The 21,325-nt window shown below is 35.8% G+C and overlaps 1 protein-coding gene across 18 annotated transcripts in view; it reads left to right on the forward strand.

Annotated features, from left to right (window-relative positions):
- The window catches only part of LOC123884093 (nucleobase-ascorbate transporter 6-like), a 38,731-nt gene extending 30,140 nt beyond the window's left edge, over window positions 1-8,591 (forward strand). The window contains exons 1-17 of one of the 18 annotated variants that reach the window (XR_006800658.1): window positions 918-1,024; window positions 1,159-1,249; window positions 1,599-1,664; window positions 1,804-2,042; window positions 2,138-2,206; window positions 3,521-3,539; window positions 3,667-3,727; window positions 3,936-4,010; window positions 4,137-4,207; window positions 4,298-4,356; window positions 4,431-4,514; window positions 4,595-5,921; window positions 6,056-6,171; window positions 7,208-7,333; window positions 7,478-7,802; window positions 8,305-8,389; window positions 8,517-8,591. Coding sequence is in view for 1 of the 18 variants with exons in the window: in XM_045933104.1 (XP_045789060.1) it covers window positions 947-1,030; window positions 1,159-1,163 (89 nt within the window). In the remaining 17 variants the exon portion in view is untranslated. The other 17 variants (XR_006800659.1, XR_006800657.1, XR_006800660.1 and 14 more) reach the window with 17 other exon arrangements.
- The last annotated feature ends 12,734 nt before the right edge of the window (window positions 8,592-21,325 follow it).

Raw genomic sequence — 21,325 nt, forward strand, 5'->3', positions numbered from 1 at the left:
TTCGTCATAGCAACGAGCGACAAGACTTCCTCGTCGCTATCTCTTCACCAGAGCAACAAGCAACATAGCAACAAGTAACAATTCTTTCTTGAAAATCATCTCCTCGTCATCGTTGCGAGCAACAATACTTCTCGTTGTTATCTCTTCGCTATAGCAACGAGCAACTATTCCATCTTGTGCAATATCTCCTCGCAGGAGATACGAGCAACACATACTTCCTCGTAACCATAACTACGAGCAAGATATTAAACATCCTCGAAAAATCGATTCGAGCAAAACATTGCAGATGCTTGCTACGAGCAAAGCTTTGACGAGCGACTTCCTCGTCCACTTTTGTTCAAGAGAGGTTGCAAGGAGATTTCCTTCTGCACTTGGGCACACATCTAAAGTCATCACTCCTATGCCTAGGAGCAACGACTTGGGGGGCTCCTGTTCTGGACTAGACTAATGCTAGTCCACCTAGACCCTCACAAAGTCCACATGGCTTGCCCAACCACCTCCATGTCAGCATGGCACAACCTCTCCACCAAGATAGGGTAAAATTACTACTCTACCCACTATCTAAGGGTAATATCTTGGCAGTCCCTCTTAATGGGCCTTGGCTAGTCCAGCCCACTAAGAGGACCTTTGGCCCAGAGCTGGGGGCTATAAATACTCTCCCTCATGGGAGAGCAAGGTGAACACGATTCATTATTACAATTACTCTCTCTCTCTCTCTAACTTCTCTCTAGTATCTCTCTTGCTCTCTTCCCTTACTGACTTAAGCATCGGAGCACCTGCAGGTACAACCCCCCCCTCCGTGGACCATCTGCTCGGACCTGCTGCCTACCACCTGCTCAACGGACTTCCAGCTGGCCTTCTACCTGTTCTGATCAACAGTTAAGATCAATTATATATCTCTTTTTTTTTTTTTTTAAAAAAAAAAACAATATGGTTATGTTTTCAGGTGTTTACGTAAGGACGAAATACTGCATGTTCAGCCTCCTCAAAGGCATTTCTCTTTTCACTCTTATTGTATTGATTGGTATTGGTCGGTTCATATCCTCACTCAAATTTTTACATTTGAATTTTTTAGTGTATATGCAAATTTCAATATAGTAATTCCCAAAATAGAGTTGGTAAGTTTGATACTTTCTAATTTTGTCTTTTTCTATTCAGATTGACTCCGGTGGATTTATTCAAGCCTTTGTGCTCCCTGAAGTGCAGAACCACATTTAAGAATTGAAAGAGAAAGATTTGAGGCTGAAAGGTACAGTCCTCATCATCACTGTCAACATCCTTTTAGCTTCAAGGTTTTGTTCTAATGAAGTTGTGTTGGTTGCATGAGTAATGTTGTTCATTGAGTTCTGGTTTATGTATAATTGCGTTATGGTTCTGCACATTTAAATGCATTTAGTTCTGGTTTCTGGTTGTGCACATTGCATTTTTGCATAATTACACGTTCTGGTTTTGCACGTTTTAATGCTTCTGCTTCTGGTTTTGTACACTTCTACATTTTAATCTCCATTCTCCAATGCCTTGATCAATAAAAGAGACTTTGTAGACTTCATATTAGTATGATTTTATTAACCTGAAATGCATTTTTACGGTTATGGCAGGTTGGTGATCTGGTGTTGTTGGTCACTTGGAATCAAATGAAAATTCTAGCCGCTGGCATAGTAGTGGTGAGTTAATAAAGTAATTGCCTAGGAATTTTGATGATAGAGTGAACATTATTATTGTATGCTGATTTGAGATTGACCACTATTATTATTATATATTCTGGAGAATATGTCTAAATGTGGACTACTTGCTGTTTTCTAGATTGACCACTATTATTACTTTATTCGGGAGAATATAATTGCCTAGAACATTATTATTGTATGTCATCATTTCCGCGAACACAGTGGACACTTTCCAGGCCCAACTATATCCAGGAGCTGAATTTTAAATGACAAATAAAATATGAACATGTTTGAAACTTTAAATTAAATGAAACTCCAGTCGTGCACTGGGATCTCAAATCCCCGAACCTGATGGTAGACAAAAATTGGAATGTAAAGGTATAATTGAACAGGCTGAGTAATTGAGTTTCTCTACGGAATTTTTAATATCTTTGTGATGGAGGATGATTATTTTTCAATTATTTTTTGTCCAGGTGTGTGATTTCGGGTTGTCCAGATTTAAAGCGAACACTTTCTTGTCATCAAAATCTGTTGCTGGAACGGTAAGTCTCTCACACTCTAGTATGTGTTTAATCATAATGGTATACACTATCCAGTGTTGAAGTTTTCTTTCAATTAATTCGAAAACAATTTCAAGTTTGAAGATGAGACTTTTTTCAATTAATTCGAAAACAATTTCAAGTTTGAAGATGAGACTTTTATCTGTAGTGTTACGATACATAGGCAAACCTTGATCAAGTAGACAAAAGTATTGTTACTTCTTATTAACCCTGTCCTTTAAAGTTGTTCTTAAAGTCAAATGATATAATCATGATTTCTAAAGTTGATTAATTACTACAAGATACAGTTTTTAACTGTCAATTATTTTATGATGCTTGCTCAGCGGGAAGCATGTATATTCTGGTGTGCTTCACAGAAACCAATCTGTATACTCCCTCTGTTGTTTTTAGAAATTTCCGGTTACCAAAGAAGTGTTTGTTTGATAAATTAATTTCTATTATAGCTCATTTTTCACATCCTCGATTTCAACCATTTAATCCATCTCCTCATTGAAGTCTCAAAAAAATTAGTTATCAACTATTCAACTTAATCTCTGTCGTGAAACACAAATGTTCCATCCACTTTTCCCACATAAGCTCTTTCTTACTCACAATGCGGATATCATCTTTAAAAAAAATGTGCAGTAACAAGTTTGAATTGAAAAATGTGATCATCTTTTGGGGGGTAGGTGTATCATAATAAATTATTCTTTAAAGGTTTAACTACACATTTGATCCCTTACGTTTATTTTAGGTTTCAAGTTGGTCCTTTACGTTTAAAACGTATCAATTTGGTCCCTTACGTTTACACCGTTTGCATTAGTTAGTCCTTTCCGTCAAATTTGCCACTAACCCCGTTGAAAACGTACACGTGGCAAACAGAAATGCTGACTTGGATATGATGTGGCTAAAAAGGGTGATGTGGTAGTCATTTCATTAAAAAAGGGTGTTTAGGCTGCAGATTATCTCGAGCAGGCTGAGTACATTACATGTAATCCTAATGCGGACCTTAAAATTCTAATGCGGACCATCAATGCACTTATTGTTCTTCTTGCGCTTCTTCTCAGACCCTTTCAGATATTCGAAATTCACTGTTGGTGGTCTTGATAATTTGTAAATTTTTGTTATTTAATGCAAAATGTCAGCTATCGTAACCTTTTATTTCTCTTTTGGTATTTGGTTCAAGAATGTATGTGAATTTTTTCTCCTCCCTCTGAAGTTATGGTCTTTATATGGTAAATTCTTTTTTTTTGTTGCTAATTAATCTGAAATTTTTAATTCATTTTTAATCTGACATTCCTACTTTTTTTTTTGAAGGAGACATTCCTACTGATAGGTAAAGTCCTACATGCTCATCTACTCTAGCTCCTCTTCTGACAAGTAATATAGTTTCTAAGTATTTTAATTTTTGGTTATATGCATGTTTGGTATTGTATAATAAAATATAACTCCTCCATTTTCAGGTTGATGCCAGATATTATAAATTGTACTCTAAGCATAGTCAAATTTAGCAAAAATATCAGCGTAAGATGATATTCTTAAATTTTGTTCTTAGTATCTGATTAGTAGTTGGCTTGATTAATGGTTATGCTTGCTATATTCATTTTCCACACGGCTTCCAAATCTTCTGTTATCTATAACTTGATTCTAGACTTGTGTAACCTTAATTTTATAATTATATTATTTATTTTTTGTCATTTCAAAATCTGAACAGTGTAATTCCTTTTTGCAGAGACTTCATTTCCTTTCGGAGAGGATTCTCTCCCTTGGTTATGAAGTAATTTCAAATGTGCTGGAGACTGGTCCGGTAGGTTATATCAATTTTATTGACTTGCAATTTATTTTTAGTGTCTGTTTTAATTGTTAGGATGTTCTGAATTTTGTAATTGATATATTCTTCAATTTAAGACGTTATATTTCAATTATAACACAGGGTTAGTTTCTCCACATTTTACAGCTCTATTGGAATCTGCAATCTTCCCAGCTTTGGTCATAAATGTAAAGGTCAGAATTTATTTCAAAAAAGTAACAGGGATGGACCTTTTTCTCAAGAGACCCTTTCTCATTGATGTCTTATGGTAATGCAATTTGCAGGACATGTCAGAGTGGGAAGAAGATGCTGATACAGTATATACGGAAGAATCTTCCTTCAGGTATAGTGCGATTTTTTTTTTCGTTACTGTTTTAGATAATTTGTAGTCATTTCTGACCAAAATTTTGTATTCAGGACGAAGTTTGTGGATGAAGGGGGGATTTATTCACTGCCAGAAAAAGTGCAGTAAACTTACTTGGTGTTACTTCAATGTCAAAGGTTCCTTCTTGATAAAAATTCACCTAGCTATATGCCCCTTGTTTATTACTGTAGTTCATGTGGTCATTAATTTTTTACAGGGGCCACACCAATGGAGACTTCCATTGTCAGTTTATCAGCCAAGCGGAAAAAAATGTCAAAAGAACAAAAGAAGCAATCAGTGCCATTCTAAGGGAGAGTTATAGGTGCTTCTGTTTTTGTCTAAGTTTTTCATTCCTTCTGTTTCCAACGTGTCTCAAAAAAAAAGTCCTGAATTAGTGAGTTTTTATGTGTGGTTCACATGTGTATGCCTGCCTGATCAAATAACTGCACACTTTATTTTTAAGATCTAACTGCACACTTTATGTGAAACGTATTGTTGGACACTCAGGTTGTGCTCTAAAGCCTACTGATGTTGTTCCACTATGGTTCATGTAACTTGTGTCTGGTTTCGACCTGAAGTTTTTTTGCTAGTGATGAGTAAATTTAGCATGCTTTGGGTATCTTGAGTATTCCATCAAATTCTTTTGTGAGGGTAGCGTATTTGAAGCTCTTTTGCCTATGCAGAAAATGTACTTGTATATTATTTTCAAAAGAAGTATAGTTTGATATTATCACTCACTAATGTGTATAAATTTTTCCTCGAAAAAATATAGTAATGGTCCTACCTAATTCTAGTCACCAATTGATGGAATTTATTCTTTGCACATTTTACACTAAGTTACATCATTACTTAGTTTTGTTCATTCCAATTCAATCTAAATTCTGTATTAGTTCAATTTCAGATTTGTGTTATTTGTAAGCAAATCGATGGTTCATGCACACAATGTGTCAAGTGTTCCACATGTCTCCATGCCATGTGTGCGTGAAGGACTGATTATCGCATAGAGAGGTGAGACTTCATTTAGATTGAATTGGTTTCCATTTGCATAAGTTTTGTTGATATTTTATAATATGTATTGTCCTGGTTTAGTGCCACTTTTAATTAATGTTGTCTCTTCTGGAACTTGGGCAATGATTCCCACTCCTGGAACGCCTCAACAAGTACAATCAGGCATGCAGCCGCTTGTGAATAATGCAGCTGCTGCTAATGTGCCTTTGTCCCACTCCTGGAACGCCTCAACAAGTACAATCAGGCATGCAGCCGCTTGTGAATAATGCAGCGCCTGTGCAACCTTGGTACCCATTGTTAAAAGGAAAGTTGCCTTTATTCATTCACGCCTCTTACTTGTTTTATTGGTTTTCCATGTTTCGATGTGTAACTATGATTATAATGAATGTGAGGTCTTTTGTTTTTATATTCTGCTACTTTATGTTGTTAATGAATTCCTTCTAATTGCAGACAAATACAAGTGTTGCATCTTCTTTAGGGACATTTTTCCTGCCCCAGATCTCAATGATCTTCTTGGACATGTTGAATGTATACAGGTATTTGTTGTTAACTGATGGTTTTTGTATCAGCTATTCTAATAACAGTTGAGACAACGCAATATGTAGTTTGATTTGATTCTTCATTTTTGGTTTGATGTATGCTTTAAATCAATTTTTTGTTTTTGCAACAGAGTGTACAGGGAGCATATTTGAAACACAAATATGTACAGTAAGATTATAGTGGTTTTTAACAAATATTTACTATTCAGTCCCTTCATACAAATTCTTCTGGAATTATGCAGGAGAGGTTAGTTTCTTACCACTATCTAAGAAGTTCTGGAATTTAGTTGTTGAAAACATGGTTATCAAATTGAGATTCAAATCATTAATTAAAAGATGTTCTCCCAAAATGCATTTTTTTAGTAAAAACAAGAAACATATTCAAAATAATAAGCTCATATGTTTTATACAAACCTAATAATTCGGTGAATTCTAAGGAGAGAGCTCAACTAAGTCCCTCACCTAAAATATGGGTGGACCATGATTAAAAGCCATTAGATGAAACAACTCATCAGATCATATGGTGTGGTAGTCACACTTGATTGGACCTCGCAATTTCTTCCTTTTCTCTCTTCCGTGTATCGCTTCTCGTCCTTTTTCTTCGGTCACGACGGTCTTCCACCGCCTCCCACCTCTTAAAAATTGAATACCACACTTTTTGGATTAACAATCCTCTCTAACTCTCATCTAAACTAAGTATATCATTAAAAAAAAAACAATTTTGTAACAAAACATATATCACCCATTGGATAAAATCTTAAAGGCAATAAAATCCATGTTGGATAAAGCCTTTTCAATCTTCAATATTATACAATACAAGAAACAATTTATTCGAACAAATCACACTTGTAATTTGCTTTTTTTGCCTTTCCCATTCATCACATTTGAAATTATGAAGATGAAAAGTTCTTTTGTTTTTCTATAACAAATCATTTATGAATTAGATGAAATCAAGGGGGTGATGAAATAATGTTTTAGAGAGGGGAGAGACTATGGTGGTGGTGTGTGATTTTTTGAAAGTATCACATAAGTTGCAGAAGTGCAGAACCAACGTGGGAGAGATGAAAAGGATTAGAGGGATCATGTGCATTGTTCTCATTTTTGTTTCTAACTAATCTGAATTGTTAATGTCTTTTGTAATAATTCGCATTCTCCTGGTGTGTTCGGCCCTTATATCAAGGTAACAACAAGATTTGTTTGTTTTTCTTTTTTCTTTTCTTTACCCCGTGATGAAATGTCATTGCAATTGATATGAAAAATGTGTCATTATATATATTTTGCAGATGTCAAATAGCTGTCCATTAAGAATTTTATGGTGCAAGAAATGTTCAAGACTTTACAATCATGCGTTTATAAAGCTTGTGAAACACCAGTCATCATGCGAGAGTGTTGTCATTGCTCTGTAAAAGGTGTGTGTCTTCCAATGTATTATGTATGTACAATATGCAATGCATGTATGAATAAATCTTGCTTTTCTTTCTTTTGACTGTAGCATTTTGGATAATATCATGTAGATTTGTTATTTTGTTTTTTTAACCTTTTTTTTTCCTTAGAGTCATTCGAGTCAGCCAGAGAAGCTTCAGCGAGTGTAACATCGAAAGGTGCTACAAAGGTTGGGAAATCAAGTGCAAATGGTGTTTCAAAACCTGGAAATCGATCTGTATCTGCGGTATGTGGAGTATGTTGTTGACCTGGTTGGGGAACCAGGAAATATTTTTGGGCCAGATTCATCAATTAATGGAGCATACGTGTCTTCCATACCTTCCCCATTTCAAATTTCTCATATGAGAGATTCTCAATTGCCCTATGCGGATGATGCAGCATCTCCTCAAGTGATATGTTTTAATCAGAATTCTCCCAACAATGACCTGTATTCAGGTATGCATCACTTTATATACCTGACCATTTGATCTTCTGGCTGTTTTGAACGATTATTATTTTAAGTTCAGCATATATGCAGCATTGATGATACTTGGCACTTAGTAGGGTATAAATTGTTTCATCAGGCGGGATGTTCAGTATGAATCGCACTTACAAAGTTTAGTCTCTATTAATTTTTAAAATTATGCATATCCACACAAACATCATGTTTGCATGTGTAAATTGAGCTATTTACACCGTGAAGAAATTGTTATCCCCGTGTTTCATTTTCTATTTACCAAAAATTACAGATCGCCTATTGCAAATATTTAATCTTCCTTTTTCATACTGTATGGCAAATCTGATATTTCGTAGTACTTCGTTTAAAAATGATTTGGATTTCTCCTTCCCAAGATTGTGGAGTATGAATTTTAAGATTGATAAATTCAAATTTTCAGAAATTAATCATATTTTAAAGTTGGTCTTTGTTTTTGGTCAATATTTTACGGGCCATCCACAGGAAGATCAACAACATAAAGAAACTGATTTGTACAAAAATAATAATAATGGCTTCAATTATGCTTCAGTTGATCAAACTTGTGGAGGTATGGAACCACCTCTAAATCCATTTGATTTGAAAGGTAGAGGCAACAAATGTGCAAAATTTAGGCTTACTAATTTTTCCTTCTATTTATGAAGGTGTTTCTCAAGCTCTTCGCCCAACCTATGAAGCATTATTACATGAAATTCCATTTGTTGGGAAAGGTCAAAGAAATTTCTTACAATGAGGTCGTTGCAAATGGAAGTTGGTGGTAAATGGGTATCCAGTCAAAGCTGGAACAGGTAGACAATAGGCTTGAAAACCAGGGTGCTGCGGATATTCCAAAATATATGAATCTTGAACCATCACTAGCAATGGACTGGCTTGAAATATCATGGGATGAGTTACGGATCAAAGAGCGCGTTGGTGCTGGTAAATTTTTCGTTTTTCCAGCTTCTCAATTTTGAAGGATTATAAATGGCATGATGACTCTAAATGTGACTTCTCTTTGCTTTATGAAGGATCATTTGGGACTGTGTATCGTGCTGAATGGCATGGATCAGAAGTGTTATATCAAGCACTTTTTTCTTCATGCTGAAATTTGCTGTATTCTTTGCATATTCAAGGTCATGAATTTTGCTTTTAATGGAATCACAATCTATAGTTTCCTAAGTCTGTGTGATTGCATGAATAACTTTTAGCTGCCATGACGAGTTGCTATTTATTATTTTTCTATTATAAGGTAAATTGTTCTTCATTTTGGTGTATTTATTCGTTGCTTTAAAATTTCAGGATGTTGCTGTCAAAGTTTTATCAGTTCAGAATTTCCACGATGATCGGTTGAAAGAGTTTTTGAGAGAGGTTTGTTTTCCTAATATTGATATTGATTAAAAAGATGTACTGTTTTGTCTATTTATTTATTTATATATTTATTTCATAGCATCTGAGTTTCTATGATTAATTGGTGTTTGTCTGATGATGTGATCTGTTACTTTGGTATAGTGCCATGCTCTTGGATCCTTTTCTATATCTAATGAATTTCTTTTTTTTATAAAATGATGTTTCTATATCTTTTATTTACTATTAATCTGTTTACATTTTTTTCTTGTTCAGTATTCTTAATTCTGTGAGGAAGTTACAATCAAACTTCTTCTGTAGTTAACTAAATCTGTTATAGGATTCTTGCATTAAGATTTTTGAGTGTCTTACTGTTGTTGTTTCTTGGTGTATCTATGACAGAGGTAGTTTATTCCGCCTGATACATTGGCCATCAACTAGTGAAATTAAGGATCCAAGAAGAAGATTAGCAATGGCTATAGACGTGGTATGTACATAACATTATTATTCTTTTTTCACGTGAATATATTAAATTATACTTCCTCCGTCCTAAAATATAAGCAAAAGTGGGTCAAATAAACTTGATGTATCTGGTTAAAGATTTGGACTAAACACATCCACTTTTGTTGACCAACTTTTGCTTATATTTTGGGACGGAGGGAGTATATGATATATGCTTTATCTGATTGTAGGCTAAAGGGATCAATTATCTTCACTGTCTGAAGCCTCCAGTCGTGCACTGGGATCTCAAATCCCCGAACCTGATGGTAGACAAAAATTGGAATGTAAAGGTATAATTGAACAGGCTAAGTAATTGAGTTTCTCTATGGAATTTTTAATATCTTTGTGATGGAAGATGATTTTTTTCCATTATTTTTTGCCCAGGTGTGTGATTTCGGGTTGTCCAGATTTAAAGCGAACACTTTCTTGTCATCAAAATCTGTTGCTGGAACGGTAAGTCTCTCACACTCTAGTATGTGTTTAATCATAATGGTATACACTATCCAGTGTTGAAGTTTTCTTTCAATTAATTCGAAAACAATTTCAAGTTTGAAGATGAGACTTTTTTTCAATTAATTCGAAAACAATTTCAAGTTTGAAGATGAGACTTTTATCTGTAGTGTTACGATACATAGACAAACCTTGATCAAGTAGACAAAAGTATTGTTACTTCTTATTAACCCTGTCCTTTAAAGTTGTTCTTAAAGTCAAATGATATAATCATGATTTCTAAAGTTGATTAATTACTACAAGATACAGTTTTTAACTGTCAATTATTTTATGATGCTTGCTCAGCGGGAAGCATGTATATTCTGGTGTGCTTCACAGAAACCAATCTGTATACTCCCTCTGTTGTTTTTAGAAATTTCTGGTTACCAAAGAAGTGTTTGTTTGATAAATTAATTTCTATTATAGCTCATTTTTCACATCCTCGATTTCAACCATTTAATCCATCTCCTCATTGAAGTCTCAAAAAAATTAGTTATCAACTATTCAATTTAATCACTGTCGTGAAACACAAATGTTCCATCCACTTTTCCCACATAAGCTCTTACTCACAATGCGGATATCATCTTTAAAAAAAAATGTGCAGTAACAAATTTGAATTGAAAAATGTGATCATCTTTTGGGGGGTAGGTGTATCATAATAAATTAATCTTTAAACTATTCAACTAGTGATCACTATAAGAAAAATGTGTAAGATAATTAATGTGCAATAAGGGTCGAATTGACAAAACTTAACCTTAAACTATCAAAATGACTTGAGAGGTTCTATGTGATGTAGCTAAATAGGCATATTCTTCCTTTTTATACAAGTCAGCCATTCAATTTATATTTTGCATGTTGAACTTTCACTTCATGGATCTGACCTTTAATAAGTGTGTAACTTCCTTAATAAGTTTACATAGCATGTTCATTTGTACTGTACTTCATTAGTTCCTAATTCCTATATGCATGTCTTTTAAGTTTATTTTGCACAAACCAAAAAATTACTTTGATTTATGTTGTAAATAAATAGTAAATATTCTATTATTAGGAGTGATCTTCTATTAGTAATTTGTATTTGGCCCATGAGCCCATTAGGTTAGAATAGCCTATATAAACACATTAGTGATTGTAAATTATTCATAACTTGAAATATAATAATATATTCAGTTTTCACATGGCATCAGAGCTCTCGTTCTTTGAGGGCCTTGCTTCCGCATAAACCCTAGCCGCCTTCATTGCGGTCATAAACCCTAACTGCCTTCATTGCAGGATTAGGATTTGTTACTACTGCCTTTATTGCAGTTTCAGCAAACAGTTGCGAAATCACTGTTCAGTGGTACTGTTCATCCACGACACTGTTCACGCGCGTACTGTTCATAGCAGTACTGTGCGTCACTGTTCATTCAAAAAAAAAAAAAAACTTGGATTTTTTGCTATTTTGTTCTCCTTATTAAGACAATCACATGACATCGGTCAATATGTCAAAAAAAGGATTTGTTCCACTCAACCAAGATGAAATAAAGAGGTTGAAATCTTTTCTTAGTGAATTGGAGACACCAACAACGGTTACAACTTCTCTGGCATATTCAGGTATGTTTCCGTTTCCACTTTCTCTTGGTAAGTCTCAATTTTCTGTTGGATTAAATGCTTCGGATAAACCCTATAACCAATATTGGATACTGGATTCTGGAGCCACTGACCACATGACACCCTTACCCACACAATTTTCCACTTATTCACCTTGTCTCAGTAACAAGAAAATATCCACAGCAGATGGTACCCTTTTAACTGTAGCAGGTCAAGGAGATATCCAAATAAGTCCATCTATAATCCTACGAAATGTCCTTCACATTCCCAAATTGTCTACTAGCCTAATTTCCATACAAAAACTCACCAAAAACCTATCATGTAATGCTATTTTTTATGACAATGCTTGTGTTTTTCAAGATAAGCATTCGGGGAGGACAATTGGAAATGCGAAAGAATTGAATGGTCTTTATTACTTGGATAACCAAAATCTCCCCCCAAATCCACTCAACAACAACAACTCACTTTTTTCGGAATCAATTAAGACCAACAGGGAGAAAGTCTTTCTATACCACCGTCGCCTTGGTCATCCTTCATTTAGAGTCATGAAACAAATATTTCCTTCCTTTTTTAAAAATTTAGATGTTGAGAGTCTTTGTTATGAGGTGTGTGAACTTGCTAAACACAAACGTGCCTCTTTCCCGGTCAGTAACAAAGTGAGTACTTCTCCATTTTATTTAATTCATACTGATGTGTGGGGTCCTTCTAATGTTCCAAATATATCGGGTGCTCGATGGTTTGTAACCTTCATCGATGATTGCACTCGGGTTACATGGGTCTACTTACTAAGACAAAAGTCCGAGGTTACCTCTGTGTTTCTACATTTTTTCTCATTGGTAAAAAACCAGTTTGGAGTGAGTATTAAGAGGGTCAGGTCTGATAATGCCAAAGATTACTTCAATCAAGGACTTAATTCCTTTTGTCAAAAAGAGGGTATTATTCATGAGTCCTCTTGTGTCAAAACACCCCAACAAAATGGGATTGCTGAGAGAAAAAACAGGCATTTGTTAGATCAAACACGTGCTATATTATTCCAAAATAAGGTTCCCAAGAAGTATTGGGGAGAGGCGGTTTTAACCGCATCGTATCTCATAAATTGTTTACCTTCTAGTGTCCTTGCCTCTAAAACTCCTATGGAGGTTCTATCCTCATTTTATCCTGATGTGTCCACCTCTTGTAATCTCATTCCTAGAATATTTGGGTGTAAGTCGTTCGTCCATATCCATAGTGATGGTAGAGGGAAACTTGATCCTAGAGCCTTAAAGTGTGTCTTTATATGGTATTCTTCCACCCAAAAGGGTTACAAATGTTATCATCCACCGTCTCATACTTTGTCTCCCGAGATGTCACCTTCCATGAACATGAAAGTTACTTCATTCAAACTCATCTTCAGGGGGAGAGCACAAGTAAGGAAGATGAGTCTCTTATACTCCCTGACCTTAATTTCGGGCCAGAAGTTGAGGCTGAAACTAGAGGTGACAATGTTGAGACTGAAATTGATCTTGAAAATATTGAAACTAAAGTTGACAATGTTGAGACTGAAATTGATTTTGAGAAAGATGAAAATGTTGGTGTTGATGTGAGATATGGGAAGAATTTAGTATACACAAGAAAAAAGACCATTCCTGAATCTACTCATATCCATGAGTCCGATCCAACATTACATGAGGTAACTTTCCTTGACCCTTCAAACTCTAGTGATTCAATTTCAGAATTTTCTCATACCTAGGAACCAGAATCTAGCTCAACCATACAAAGGGAACCAAAATCCATTCTGATAAAACATAAAAACCCAAAATCCAGAGAAATAACACCAGTAGACTCTAAAGATTTACATCTCCCAATTGCCCATAGGAAAAATACTAGAACCTGCACCAACAAGCCACTTTACCCTCTATCCAATTACTTATGCTTTGAACAATTATCAACTACCCATAAAGCCTTCCTCACAAGTCTAAACACTACCACAATACCTACTTCCTTGTTTGAGGCATTGTCTGACAGGAAATGGAAACAAGCCATGGATTTGGAAATGGAGGCACTTGATAAGAACAATACTTGGGAATTGGTCTCTCTACCAAATGGAAAGAAACCTGTAGGGTGCAAATGGGTATACACTGTAAAATACAAGGCTGATGGATCTATTGAGAGGTACAAGGCAAGATTGGTAGCCAAAGGGTTCACTCAGACTTATGGAATAGATTACTCTGAGACATTTGCTCCAGTTGCAAAAATGAACACTGTTAGGGTGATATTATCTTTAGCAGCTAATTACAATTGGAACTTGCAGCAATTTGATGTAAAAAATGCTTTCCTTCATGGAGAACTTGAAGAAGAGATCTACATGGATGTACCCCCTGGATATCGTGAAGATATTGCTGCCAACACCGTGTGTAAGTTAAAAAAGGCTTTATATGGACTAAAGCAATCACCACGAGCTTGGTTTGGAAGATTCACCAAAGTTATGGTTGGTTTGGGCTTCAAACAAAGTCAAGGAGACCATACTTTATTTGTTAAACACTCTAAGTCAGGGGGAGTCACAGTGTTATTGGTGTATGTGGACGACATTATCGTAACAGGCGATAATGAAGAGGAGCAGCAAATGTTAAGTCAACACTTAGCCAAGGAATTTGAGATTAAGACCTTGGGAAAATTGAAGTATTTTTTGGGAATAGAAGTGGCTCACTCTAAGAAAGGAATTTTCATATCCCAACAAAAATACATTACCGACCTTTTGCAAGAGACTGGCAAGACAGCATGCAAGCCTGCATGTACACCAATTGATCCAAATATAAAGTTGGGGAATGCAGAAGAAGATGTTGCGGTTAATAAGGAAAGGTATCAAAGATTGGTCGACAAACTAATATATTTATCACATACTAGACCTGATGTTGCTTTTGCTGTAAGCTTGGTCAGCCAATTCATGCACCAACCAAAGGAGATTCATCTACAAGCTGCACTCCGAATTGATCAATATTTGAAAGGAACTCCAGGTAGAGGAATTTTGTTCGAACGAAATGGAAGTGTGGGACTTGAAGCATATACTGATGCTGACTATGCAGGGTCAATTGTGGATAGGAGATCAACTACAGGATATTGCACTTTTTTAGGTGGAAATCTTGTGACTTGGAAGAGTAAAAAACAAAGTGTGGTATCCAGATCTAGTGCTGAAGCAGAGTTCAGGGCAATGGCACAAGGTATATGTGAATTACTATGGCTGAAAAGCATCTTGGAAGACTTGAGGATAAAGAGTGATGAACCAATGAAACTCTATTGTGATAATAAATCTGCTATTAGCATAGCTCATAATCCAGTGCAACATGATAGGACCAAACATATTGAAGTTGACCGACACTTCATCAAAGAAAAATTAGATAGTGGTCTAATTTGCACTCCATATGTCTCTTCCCAAGGCAACCTTGCAGATCTTCTAACTAAGGGGCTGAACGGCAATAACTTTGAAAGAATTGTTTCCAAGTTGGGAATGATAAATATTCATTCACCAGCTTGAGGGGGAGTGTTGTAAATAAATAGTAAATATTCTATTATTAGGAGTAATCTTCTATTAGTAATTTGTATTTGGCCCATGAGCCCATTAGGTTAGAATAGCCTATATAAACACATTAGTGATTGTAAATTATTCATAACTTGAAATATAATAATATATTCAGTTTTCACAATTTATAATTAAATTTCAAATATACTCTTACCTTTGGTTGACTCACTCGCTTATTTATCTCTCTTTACTAATATAAGTGTAAAATAACTGACAAGCTAAGTTTATAACTGGAATAAAAAAATGTAACAATGAAATTTGAAAACGAGGAAATGTGAGGAGATAGTTATAAATTGTGACCTTGGATGTTTCATACAGCTGCGTGACAAAATGAAACCTTGCAATGTGTACGCTCAGGTGGTTGGATCATTTGGGACAGTGTATCGTGCTGAATGACATGGATCAGTAAGTGTTATATTAAGCACTTTTTTCTTCAAGCTGAAATTTGCTGTATTCTTTGCATATTCAAGGTCATGAATTTTGTTTTTAATGGAATCACAGTCTATAGTTTAATTGATTCATCTTGATATATACTTTGCTTCATTTAGATATTTCAGTTAAGAAGTATTCATGATGCAATCTATGTTTGATAGGACTCGATCTCAATTACGATTAAACATTGATCAAGTAGTAAAATATAGAACAAAATAAAGTGTTATATTGAATATCTCATAGAATCAAGGTGATTCTATGGCTGAAATTACAGTAGAAATAGAATGATAAAATGCAGAAAATGTAAAGATAGGCTAGGTAGTTCGAGACACCTAGAATCTCCCAAGTAGAGTGACTACTAAAATAATTGCCTAATTCCCTACTCAACATTCTTTCATCTTATAACCATCAGATCTAGATCTACTTTTCCTTTCCTCACTAAATAAGGAAACATTCTTATAAGGGAATGATTCGCTTTATCCCTCTGCCCACGTTTCCTTTTATAAACCATGTCATAACTATCAATACCCCCCCCTTCAAAATTCTCCTTGACCTCAAGGAGGAATCTAGAAAACTCTTTTCTCATCTTGCCAGCCAACTCCCAAGAGTTTTCAAATTTAGGCAATCCTTCCCATTTGACTAAAACTTCCACTTCTCCTTGGTCGTTCCTTCGAGTATCTAACGCTTCAGGTTCTGGTTCCAGTTGCGACTCCTCGTTCAAACCAGTTGGTAAAGGTTGGAAATGATTCCTTCTTCCATAGACCCAATTAAGCAAGCAATAGATTGAAAGAGAATTTTTCCAATAGCATTCACAAGCAATTTTAGCCATAAAAACATTGAATTTTCCTGGGTCCCATGGTATTATCCTCACTGATGAATTTAATACCACCATATTCACATTGGCTAAATGAAACAACCCCTCTAGGTAGCAAACACTGAGATTCCAATCAAACATTAAGAATGCTGCTAGAAATTTGTCACCCAAATTAGAAACTTTCACACTGTGCTCATCATTGGCATGTTCTATAGTCCTTTGTAACAATTCATACCACACAAGAAAATTAGAAAATACTATAGTTGCAAGAGCCAGAGTTTCAAAGATGACATAATCCTTTTCTATCTCAAAAATTTGTAAAAGTGGATCAACAATAGTATTGAACAAGTTAAAGTTTCCCTTTGTTGCATACCCACAGAGTGTAGAATCTTTATCTATATTCAATTCATATGCACTGGAGCACAAATGTTGCAACTTGACCCTATTGTCTTTCATAAGGAAGTGGTATTGAGTAAGTAAAACCTCAGTTGAAGACACAGATGGTTGTTTGATGATGAGAGAAAGACTGATGATGAACATTGACATCCCATTGTTATATTTTTGGGCTGCTGTGAATGTCCTAATTGACACTCCAATTGTAACTAGAGAAACCACAATAATTGAAAAGGTTTTACCATTATTGGCAGTAATGTCTCTCCCATGTAATGGGTGTGGAACTGTTATCCAGTGAGCAGCACAAATTAACCAAGTACGAATATCAAATTGAATCTTTTGCAGTCTCTGGTGGCATGCATCAGCTGCATCGAAATAATCTGTCAATGACCATACAATTCTACAGGCAATTATGATTGCGAACCCATCAGATTTTGTATGATCTTGATAACAACTCCCACTTGCCCAAGAAACATGACCATATTCTTTGAAGTATTTGAAAAACTCAGCGTGCATCCCTTGTTGTGCAAAGTCATTAGTCCATGAGTTCCAAATTGATGATTTTGGCAACACCTCTTCAATTTCCATCCATGGCCACACAACAACAATTCTCTCAACTTGTGTCTTCAAATTGAAAATTACAGAGGGCCAATCTTTTAAGTTCCATATTTGCCTTCCATGGAAAATCTTAAGCACAAAAGCACAATCAACATACATGGAATAGGTATTAAACATTGTAAGCACTTCCCTATCATGAGTACCCTCTGGAGGTACTTCCATCTTGCCAATTGACACACGCAAATTTGCCTCCGTTTCCTGATGTCCCTTTCCATTTTCGGAATCGCCCAAATCCGGCGGCTTGGGCGGCGGACATCGCCGCGGCAGTACGGTCTCCGGTTGACCACAGTCTAACGGCTCTGACATCTGTGTCGGAACATTTTGGATTGGTGTTGTTTGGACCTCTCCGATATCGACAAGCATATCCGTTTCCGGAAGTTTTGATGGTGGTGGAAGCGCCGGCAGTTTCGGAAGTTCCTGCATGACTCCATCCATGCTCTGCATCTCAGTTTTTTCTATTCGCCCTTTCCGATCTGTCAATTCCGGCTCTAACAACAAATTTGTCAGAATCTTCAAGGACGTAGAACTAATTCCTTCACACCTGATTGTGTGGTTGCTTTCTTTCTCCTCTACCGTTGTTCCCTGTTCCTCTTTCATCTCCATCATGCTCACGTAATCATCTCCATCAAACTGTGACACTAGTACTTCATCAATGCTCGGCGGTGGTTCCGGCTGAAACTCTGATTTGTTGAGGTGAGTTTCGTCTTTGACGCCGTAGAATCTCTGATCGTTACCACCATTAGTTTGTTGTGGTTGAGATCGTGAATCCCACGACCACGTGCTATTATCACTCCATTCCTCCTCTTCGTCGTGGTACACTCTTCGACGATGGCGGTTACGACGATGTGGAAATTCCTCCTGAATCAACTGTTTAATCTGTTCCAACGTGACCTTAGGTTGTGCTTGTAGCTCTAGAACCAACTGACGAAGCTGCTCAACTGCAACTTCAGCCTTGCTCATCCTCTGTTCTAACGCATCAACACGTTTCTCTATTCGATGATTGGATTTTGGATTGTAACCGAGGCTCTGGATACCAATTGATAGGACTCGATCTCGATTACGATTAAACATTGATCAAGTAGTAAAATATAGAACAAAATAAAGTGTTATATTGAATATCTCATAGAATCAAGGTGATTCTATGGCTGAAATTACAGTAGAAATAGAATGATAAAATGCAGAAAATGTAAAGATTGGCTAGGTAGTTCGAGACACCTAGAATCTCCCAAGTAGAGTGACTACTAAAATAATTGCCTAATTCCCTACTCAACATTCTTTCATCTTATAACCATCAGATCTAGATCTACTTTTCCTTTCCTCACTAAATAAGGAAACATTCTTATAAGGGAATGATTCGCTTTATCCCTCTGCCCACGTTTCCTTTTATAAACCATGTCATAACTATCAATGTTTCACTTTAGGCTGCAGATTATCTCGAGCATGCTGGCTGAGTACAATACGGGTAATCCTAATGAGGACCTTAAATCAGAATCCTTGATGAAACAGCTGCTTTACAACCCCAAGCTTCAAGCTGCATGTCCTGTTCCATTTGATGAAACTAAGTTGTGGAAAGGCCATATTGTCCCCGAGCACAAACAAAAAATTCAACTTTAATTCAGAAACATCAGGTATTAACTAAAAATTAATGGAAAACGTAGCTCTCGCCTTAACTACATAGTATCATTTATTTACTTGCATAGCTTATTGTGGCTTCGTCTCTTATGGACGTGCTTTATGATGCTAATGAAGTTGTAGGAAGGACAATAGTTTAACAGTTTTTGTTATGAACCAGACTTTTTAAGTGCTTATCTGAAGACATATTTATTTTTATACTATAAACAAACACTCCTAGTATCTGCTTTGTTGTATTACCGATGCAATTTACACACGAAATTTATTTGATTCGTTGGTAATGGAATTTTGCGGCATGCAGTGCATTGATTCGTGTAGGTTGTGAGAAGTGTCGCTTATGGGGAAAGCTTCAGGTTATTGGTCTCGGAACTGCATTGAAGATTCTCTTCCTGATGATGGTCAAGAAAATCTGGTTCAAACAGTAAGTACATTTGTTAGAGTGTTAGTTTTTTTCCTCTCTTCGGTTGCTTCTTTTATTCATATGCCACCTTAAATCAAATTGCTGCTGCATTGTCTTTTAAATTTATTCTACTGCCATTTCAATCCTGAGATAAAACACACATAATTACATAATTGCGGTGAAGAAGTTGTAATCTTGTAAATTTTTTATCTCTTTTATAATTGGGAAGTTTGTGTGGTTCTTTCTGTTGCTAGTATCTGCAACATATGTATTAATTATTTATCGATGTTCCTGCCCATTCGTTTTCGTCAAGCTGATGGTATAGGTGATTCCTGGCAGCTGCTGCTTCCAAATTCTGCTGCTTCATTTCTGTGGGAAGATCTTGACCCCTTGAAATCACTGAAGTATGATATTGATGAAATTTTGTACCTGTCTGTTCAGAATCTTGTTCTGGCATATTCAACTGGTTTGTGGTAGGTAAGATTTGCATTTATATTTTTTCACGTACATTTTCTCTAGTTTCCTGGTGAAAGTACAGTGCAAACCTAATATCTTGTTGACTGGTATAACTCGACCATTTTCCAGAAATTTTAAAATAATTTTATAAGACATTTTTGTCTGGTTATCGCATTATTTACGAATTTTGATTTTGAAAATAAAATATCTCCTGTGTTCCAGATTCAAACTCAGAATGTGTGGGCTACAAGTGGACAACCAACTGCCATTAACTCCAATGCCAGTTCTATTCAGACCTCAGAGAGTTGTGTCAGAAATTTTCCATTACAATGCAGTCAAATGGATCATTAGATCTTTGTGTCTATCCATATATTGGACTTCATGTGAGATATGTTAATTCTAAACTTGTTTATGAATAGTAAAGATTTTGACTTTTAATGACGTGTTATGGTAAGCAGGGGCCGGAAAGTTCGGCTTCCTTTTTGATAAACATCCATGAACCTATTATTTGGCGCCTTCATGAAATGATCCAGCAGGTGAAGATCAGTAGACTCTGAATCTCAAACAACTGCTGCATCAGTTGATCCAATCATTCAAATTGGGTAAGCAAGACTCTTGCTTGGATATGCATAATTATCTGCATTGGGCTTCTATAAAGTGCATGACATTACCTTGAATTACAGTGTCCTTAATATTTCGGAAGTACGGTTCAAAGTGTCTATGGCTATGTCGCCAAGTCAAAGACCCAGGGGAGTGCTTGGATTTTGGGCATCCTTAATGACTGCATTAGGCAACATGGAAAATATGCCGGTAAGTATTTTAATTTCTTTCTATAAGTTACCTTATTTTAAGGGCCCTTCTGTAAATCTCAAGTAGCTTCTTGCTGAAGGTCAGTTATTCAGCCTTTTATGTTTGTTTTCTAACTATGAACATGTTATGTAAGCTTTGTTAATAGCTAAAAAAATTCCAAGTGAATAACAGGGTCATAAAATATCTCATGTATCCAAGAGATGCTGAGACAGAAAGAGAAGCACTGAATGTAATGCAATGAGCAGGTTAAAAATTGATAAAATAGTTGAACCCGAGAAACTTTCAGAGAATTCATGTACTGAATATTTCTATTATCAGAGAAAGTGGAATACAAAACGGGATCCGATTAGAGATTTAGGGCCTGTTTGATTCTGTTTTGTAAAACAGTTCTAGTTTAAAAAATTACAAAATTACCAATCTTGTTTGATTTGATAATTCTACAAAACTGTTTTTGAAAATAGTTTTTATTTAAAAA

The sequence above is a fragment of the Trifolium pratense genome, linkage group LG5 (genome assembly GCF_020283565.1).
Source record: "Trifolium pratense cultivar HEN17-A07 linkage group LG5, ARS_RC_1.1, whole genome shotgun sequence".
NCBI classification, from domain to species: Eukaryota; Viridiplantae; Streptophyta; class Magnoliopsida; order Fabales; family Fabaceae; genus Trifolium; species Trifolium pratense.